Source organism: Nanorana parkeri, unplaced genomic scaffold (assembly GCF_000935625.1).
Source record: "Nanorana parkeri isolate BGI_ZX_2015 unplaced genomic scaffold, ASM93562v1 scaffold959, whole genome shotgun sequence".
Taxonomy (NCBI): Eukaryota; Metazoa; Chordata; class Amphibia; order Anura; family Dicroglossidae; genus Nanorana; species Nanorana parkeri.
The window spans coordinates 225,432-233,314 of record NW_017307227.1 but is presented as its reverse complement, the minus strand read 5'-3'; the positions used below and the strand labels follow the sequence as shown (position 1 = coordinate 233,314).

Below are 7,883 nucleotides of genomic sequence, written 5' to 3'. Positions count from 1 at the left end.
TCCAAATTAATTTCTCTCAGGTTGTAGTGTGACAGATCATTCTAAATGGGAGTTAATTCAGAGATGTATGCAAGTATCAGTGCTTTTACAAGGATATCCGTCATGTGTGGAACACGGAGGCTGCTACTGCTGTCTTAAACGCCAGATGCTTAGCTTTCCTGATCAAAGTTTTTCAATCCTAACATAGAATAAGTATGCACAACATGAGATTTGACTCCCTCTGCTGCATGCTTGTTCTTGGCCAATAACCCCAAGTATGGCATCCTTCATTTTTTTTTTTCCAGTGCTGGTGTGCAATAAATTGCAAGGTCTGCTTATCTGAAAGCTCCTCCTCCCCTCTTGTACTGTGCTGGAGTGCATTGTGAGTACTCTTTAGGAGGAAGCAGTGAAGTACACTGATGTCACTGGCACCTTCAGCAAGCAACTGGTTGTTGGTGTCCAAAGGAGGTATTTTTTTGATTTACTTGTATTTATTTTTCTTTTATGGGTCTTTATTTGAGAGGGGTGTGAGCTAAAAAAAAATCCACTTATAAAAGCCAAATAAGATAACACCTATGTCATATTCGTTACGTGTCCCTATTCCTAGTAGAACCTAAATGTTTTTTAAAATTTGCAGCTTACATTTTATTCACTCTTTTCTGAAAACTGTCCCCCCCCCGCAATGTAATGTTAGGGGGAGGGAGCTGAGGAGTCCATGTTTACGATAATCAACCCTGTCTGTACTGTGCTGGCAGATCTCATCAGTTGTGGTAGATTTGAACACTGCCTGCCCTAACAAAGGGTTAAATATCTCAGGGCTTGTGTTCTGATTTGTATGTTAAATAGAGAAAACAGTCTGTCGCCCCTGTGTCCCTCTCCACTTTCAAATTGTAGCTTGTGCCATAAAAAAGGCCAGGCAAGAAAAAAAAAAGATTTTGGAGGTACATGTGTGAATAGGAACATATAGTGGATTTTTCTTCCAGATTAGACTGCAAAAAAATGGAAGTACATTTTTCTGTAACCATTCACATGTTAAATATCAATGATGACAAAAACTTCAGGCTTCTCCTCCTCACAGACCTGCATGGCTGAATATGTAATTGCTTTTACCTCAGTTCCCTGTCAAAAGAGAAAGATATAATAAGAACAAATACTTATGTATGCTCATTTTGAACAGTACAGTAAAAGCAAAAAGTACATTTACAAGACTGCAGGGGAATCTAAGTTGCACATCTCTGAAAAACTATCCAAACTCAACGGCTGGTTTCACATTTATTTTCAAAAGGTTTATATTAATGGGACACTGAGGCAATAGCAGTATGAGTGTGCTAGAATATCTCCAGGGCATTCTGACTATATATTAACTTTTGTCCAAATAAATCTGCACTCCTAAAATCCAGATTAGAAACACTTACCTGGGGGTGTTTGGATAAATTGAATTCTTCCCCCCACCTGTGGAAAAACAATTAGCATTTTTAATGAAAAATACTTTTGTAACATGATGCAAATTAAAGCCCAACTCCAGGGTAAAACACAATACGCATAGCCCGTAGCTCAGTGATTGATCTTCAAACTGCTTGACATTTCAGAGACACAGACTTGTCAATACCTAAAACTCTTCTTTTCTCAGCAACAAAAAACACCAAGTAGAGCAATTCTGTAGCCAGGGCCCTTTAATGAGACATCTCTTTGGGTCATGGTGGGGGTCGGCAGGTAGAGCAGAATGTTGTATACTGGCTGCTCTGCTGCACAATGATTGCAGTGTGCTTGCTGCCCCCTTTCTGGCCAGGACATTCAAGGTTGCTAAGATTTTGACAGCGAGATGTGTAAGGTATAGAGGACGCAGTGCTGCCAGGCCCAAGAGTGATGCCGCCGTGTGCAGGCGGTGCTTTTCCGCGCCCAGCTCTTAGAAACCTGGGACACTCTGGCAGGGGTCCCGCCCAGCTCCTGGCAACCAGTGACGTCAGTGGTTACCAGGAGCTGGGAGGGACACCAGCCAGAGTGTCCAAGGTTGCTTAGAGCTGGAAGACAGAAAAAAGAATATGAGCATGCACATCAGAGATACCACAAAGGCTTACTTTAATAAAACTCTAATAAAACTCTATTTACAAATGGCTATCAGCCATGAAATCTGAACTGGTAGAATCACTAATAATCCCAGCAAGGATCTCTCAACAATAAACTAAAAACGTATATTTGCAAACTTACTGACTTGCAGAGCTCTTTTTTTTTTTTAAAGTTCACTTGTTCTATAACTCCTTCCTGGTTTACAACTTTTGCCATTATAAAATACCTGACAAGACTGCAAACCATATATACTGTACAGACAGAGCTCAATTCATTTCTATAGCTGCTAAATAGCTGAGTGTCAACAACCGTTATCTATACTATTTTTAAACAAAAAAAAAAAACTTACCCAATAGAACGGATTTTAAAGTTCATACGATCTATGTACAACACCTTCACCTCCTATATAAAAAAAGAAAGCCATTATTTTCAGAATGCAGAACATCATTAGGGCTTTATAAAGACTCATAAAGAAATATCTCACCCGGGGAACAAAGTACTGGTCAGCACTAAATTTATACAGCCACTCGTCCAGGAAATTGTATAAAAGTGAAAGCAGGTCTTGTCCTAAGAAAGGATATAAGGTCGTGGTATAGCTCAGCATACACCATTTCTGCACAGAACATTTTGAATGCATGTTAAATGTACAGTATAGGCTTGTTATAAAACGATTTTAGACTGCCTCACCTTCCGCTTCCACCTCTACTGTGTCTATGGGTTCTACAGTCTCAATGTCAGTCATATAGCCAAACATTGCCATGGCACATTGCTCAAAGGCTTCTTCTAAAGTTTCTCCCCATGCATGAAGCCTACATCAGAGACACACGGAAAGGAAATGCATTAGTCAACCAACATAAACTATATTTTTGACTAGGTTACATTTCTTAATTTCTAAGCATACAACCTTTAGAAGGGATCACATGACTTTTCAGCTTACAAGAGTGGAATCCCCTTTCTATACACTGAGTGGCCAGATTATTATGACCACTCCATCAGTACTTCGTTGGGCCACGAGATGACTCCACGAGATTACTTTGTTGGGCCGCCTCGTGACTCCACGTGATGTTGAAAGGTGATGCGAGGAATCTGACACTGCACTGTTGCCCTTCTGTTGTCTTGTACCAGTCTTGCCACTCTCCGTTCTGCCCTACCATTGACTAGTCGCTGACGGCCACAATTCGCACGTTCAGACCCAGATTTTCGGCTGACAGTCCAGTCTTTAAACACTTTAATAATGAGCCCGTCTTGAACATTTAATTAATTCTCCTGTTTTGCTGATACTCGCTCCATGGCTCCGCGCCAACAATCATCCCACGTTCAGAGGCTGTTAAATCGCGTTGTTTACCCATATGTTCAGGAAAAAATCACTTCTACTGTCGTGGTAAACAACCTGCTTCCCTATTTATAATGGTCTGGCCCTCTAGCAACTTCAGCGCGAAATTCTAGCTAATTTGCCTACAAACGTCAGGTGGTCATAATAAACTGGCCACTCAGTGTATATCCCTCATGTCAAGCTGCTACTGTGTCTGCTAATAGAACTATAGCAGCACAAATGTTAATTGCACTTGTTTCCTGTGCGTGGCTGGGGTGAAGAAAGCACAAAACGTACAACAATCTGAGCTGCTGAGACAGGATACAGATAACATGTGAGAACTGGCATATGGGGCTGCCAGTGCTGACCTCTAATACTACTCTCTGGCTTTGATACTTTCTGAATCAGTGTCATGTGACATGCATAACAATGATGTAGACTGTCACTACCAGTCCCCCTGGAACAGTTTTATTATCTGGTGATCCTGCCAGTAGTATTCCTTCCCACTTCCTTTGACAAGGCTACAACAATATTCTTTGTCCAGTGAAATCATGCAGCAGATGTGTAAGCACCTCTGCTAATGTTATATAGAAAACCCTGTAACAGTCATATGTAAATGTGGAGAAAATTTAAAATACAAAAAAAGGTATTCATATATTAAAAACTATTACAGGTATTAACCACATACAATTACAGAAGACAATATTTGTAGTTATAGTGACTCTTGAGTACACACTAGGTCCATATTAGTGCCTCAGAACATCATGTAGCTATTAGAGCAGCAAAATAATCCAGAATTGGAAAAGCTGGCCATACCACTATAGAATATCTGCAGATTTTCTATGGTCAGATGGAAAAAGTGCAGTTTTTCCATCTGACCGTAGAAAATCTGCAGATACTCTATAGGCGTATGGCCAGCTTAATATTTTGTTCCGTGCTAGACAATCATCTCTGTGACAAAATGATGAGGGGGCACAATTTTTATGATGTAACAACTGTCTGGAGTTGGCCTTTATTAAGAAATGTCAAAGAAGACATGTAAAAAGGAGGCGTGATAAATAAAAGGTACATACTGAACATCTGCAGTGTGATCCAAATCTGAAAGACAAAACAATGAACTTAGTTACATTGTAGACTTTGGACGCCTTACTCCAGTCAAAGTCTGACTACCAGCAAACGCATTCCCTTATAATATTGGAGTGTGGATTTCCAGCAGTGGGAGAACTTATCTGAATATTTAGGGCTTTACAGATTCTGTTGAGCTATATGCTGATACATTATTACATGCTGACGGAACAGACAGCTATGCATGAAATGTACCCATTAGGTGTTAACATTATAGCAATTTCTTAGCATTGGAACATTTGTAAACAAGCTGCACAGGAAACCAAGGTAACTTATATACAGTGAGGGGGATTTCTCAAAACTGGAGTAGACAAAGTCTGGAAAAGGTGTGCATGGCAACCAATCAGCTTCTCTCTTTCATTTTCAAAGTTTAACAGAACTAAAAATGGAAGCTGATTGGTTACTATGGGCAACTGCTCCAATATTCACAGTCTCAGAAAGGTACAACACTACCCTGCTTCCTGCTCCCCACTCCATTAATCATCCCTTATCCGGGCTAGTAGATGGACAGCTGCTGGAGATTGTGCTCTCCCTTGTGATCTTGTATGCAACTGGAAGTTTAGGGAAGCTGAGCTAAGAGAGTTGGAGCTGTTCAGCAACATGATGACTAAGTGTTGGGGCAAAAATTTAAAGTAACACTTGGCAGAGCAATGTATATTTATTTGATCTGGATGTATTACTGAAAAATGTTTGAGTTTACTACTACTCTAAAGCTCAACTCTGTACAAATACTATTCTTGGCCATTTACACTGTAAAAATAAACACTAATGATGTGTGTAAAATGTATGGCAGCTGCTGCCTTATGTAATACTCTTACTTTCATCCCCCTCATACAGTACAGTCAGCGACGAATCGCTGGCTGGAGTACACAGATGACAGCGGGTCGCTCACTCTGCAGCTCATCTGTTTTGAAAACATCTTGTATTCATTCTTGAGTGGAGGTGTGGGTGAACATAAATCATCTTCTCTCGTCCAATCACAGAACACCTTGCATGCAACAAAAATAATGCAAGGCTTTTTGGAGTGAATGAGCTGCAGCGTGAGCAACCCACTGATCTGTGTACTCCAGAACAAAAATATAAGTTTCTGTGCCCGGACGGTCTGTATGAGGGGAATGAAAGTAGGCGTTTAACACGCAGCAGCTGCCACACATTTCCCACAATGTTTATGTTTACAGTGCAAATGGCCAAAAGTTACATAAAATATCTAAAAGTAGGGATGCACCAAAATGACGTTTTTAGACCGAAACTTCAAAATTTGTTATGCCAAAACCAAAAATTACATTTTTCCAACCTTTTTCAAAGGTTTTACATTTGTTTTTAAATTATTTTTATGGGTTTTTTTTTTTCACTTTACTCTTAGGTGAAATATTAGGTGTCCAACAGACCCCTGATATTTCCCTTTTAAAATAGAAAAAGAGATTGGGAACACAAGAGTCCTCAATCTCTTTTTCTGCAGCCCCAGCACTCAAGGGACAGGAAGCTCTCAGTACAGAGGTTTCCTGTTCATTCACAATCAGGAGATAAATATTTACTATCAACCCAGTCATGAATGGACAGGAAGCCTCTGTACTGAGCTGCATCCTGTTTATTCATAAAGTGAGCAGATAGTAAATGTTTACAATGTCCCCATTTATAAACGAACAGAAGGTGATGTAGAGCACTTCCTGTTCATTCATAACTGGGGACATAGTAATCAATTCAACCTCAGTTATTTCCAAACACCGAGTGATCACTACTGATCACTCTGTTTGCTCAGTACAGGGAAGGATCAATAAACATTTAACTATCCTGAAACTCCATCCCCTTCAGCCCCCTGGCAGCTTTCTCCTCACCACTGGGCACCGGATCTGTGTCCCCTCCGATCACCGATGCCTCTGCTGACACAGAATTTTAGACCGTTTTTGTACTATCTGCATTTTGCCCATAGTACCAATTTCTGCGCCATCCCTATTTAAAAGCCATTTTTTAATTAAAGGAGAACTATGGGGTTAGGGCTTTTCCCCATAGTTCTCCTAAGGGCAACGGGAGGACACAAATTAGCGTCCTCCAGTCACTCAAAGCTCAGCATACCGCGAGCTACAGCTCGAGGTATACTGAGACGCCGCAGCCGAAACGGATCCCGACCATTATGTCTGGATCCACCCAGCTGCGTGAGTGACAGCTGGCTCTGCCTATCTAGAGGCAGAGCCAGCTGTACCCGCCGCCTCCCATTCCGCCAGTCAGCACTGGAGCATCGGAGCGGGGGAATCCAGTCCGTCCCCTGTCACGGCTCTCTGCCGACACAGGATCGAGAAGTGAGCGAGCGCCGGTATGTGTTCACTCACATCCTGATCTACTGAGCCGACCTGTGACAGTTTAATTGTCACAGGTTGGCTCAGATTATGAGGCTAAGTGAAAATCACTCACCTCATAATTCTTTAAAAGATTAACATCTCCCCTCTGAGAAAGTTGTCTCCAGAACTAGGGTACCCATTGGAAGATTTTCCCCCTATACCCGCTTTTTACTTTCAGTAATGATGACACTGGTTAGAGAATAAATCTACCAAGTGAGGACGTGCGTTCTAATTCGTCACCAGGCTATCCAACAAAACAAAACAGTCACATAGGCACATTTTAACGTAAACGCGCTGCTTTGCGACAATGCAACAAGTGGCACGTTTTAACATATGTCCATACAAAGTCCCCGCTGCCCCTCCTTCATAAGCGAGCCAGGTACACACACTCGTGCTTCTTGATAACAGCCGGGTACTTCGCCTTCACGGCCACTTGTTCCTTAGAAATCGTGTAATAACGCTCGTCCATGTCTGAAGAATTTCACAACACTCACTTCCTGGTTCACTGGCGCCACTTCCGGTCACGTGAACGGATTTCCGGATTAAGTTTAGTGCGGCTGCCATTTTTTCATGTTGCGCTTGTGACCGAGTAGCGATTCTGTACCAGCCTATAATAATGTTCGTCATTGCTAGTTCTGGGGGACGTTGCCACTGCAAGTGGCCACACGTGGGCGATGTTAAGTGATCTAGCACCTAAGGACTCACGAACAGCTGCTAAAGTGGTATATAACTACACATTGAGACTACGCAATGCGAGTACGCATTGTCGCTTTCTGACGTCTCAAGCTCGCATAAAAACTGTTGTGTCGAATTCTGATCCCCCGTCAATATGTGTTACCTTAGCCAGTCGGCTATTTCCGTAACCACTCCTCCCTACAACATCTGAATAGCCCCGCCTCTCTCGAAGCTCATGTGTTCTATCAAAGTTTGTGACTGTGATAGAATGTGACCGATGACGTAGTCACACATTTTAACGTAATACCGCCCATTTTTTTCTGCAGTAAAATATGTGATCTGCAAATGGTGTAGAACTCCAAGCTTTCTCAGCTGTTCCAGAGCAAATC

At 41.8% G+C, this 7,883-nt stretch overlaps 1 protein-coding gene across 2 annotated transcripts; it reads right to left on the bottom strand.

The window, feature by feature from the left end:
- Positions 1-951: 951 nt before the first annotated feature.
- Positions 952-7,317, bottom strand: ZBTB8OS (zinc finger and BTB domain containing 8 opposite strand). Of its 2 annotated transcripts, XM_018566552.1 has the most exons (7): positions 7,207-7,317; positions 4,432-4,456; positions 2,734-2,855; positions 2,531-2,613; positions 2,396-2,448; positions 1,395-1,431; positions 952-1,098 (listed from the first exon to the last, which is right to left on the bottom strand). In XM_018566552.1, exons 1-7 carry the CDS (start codon positions 7,286-7,288, stop codon positions 1,012-1,014), a joined length of 489 nt encoding a protein of 162 aa, XP_018422054.1. In that variant the 5' UTR covers positions 7,289-7,317; the 3' UTR covers positions 952-1,011. The 2 variants fall into 2 exon arrangements, with proteins under 2 accessions (XP_018422054.1, XP_018422056.1); XM_018566554.1 differs by lacking the exon at positions 4,432-4,456 and having other exon boundaries at positions 7,203-7,317.
- Positions 7,318-7,883: the final 566 nt, after the last annotated feature.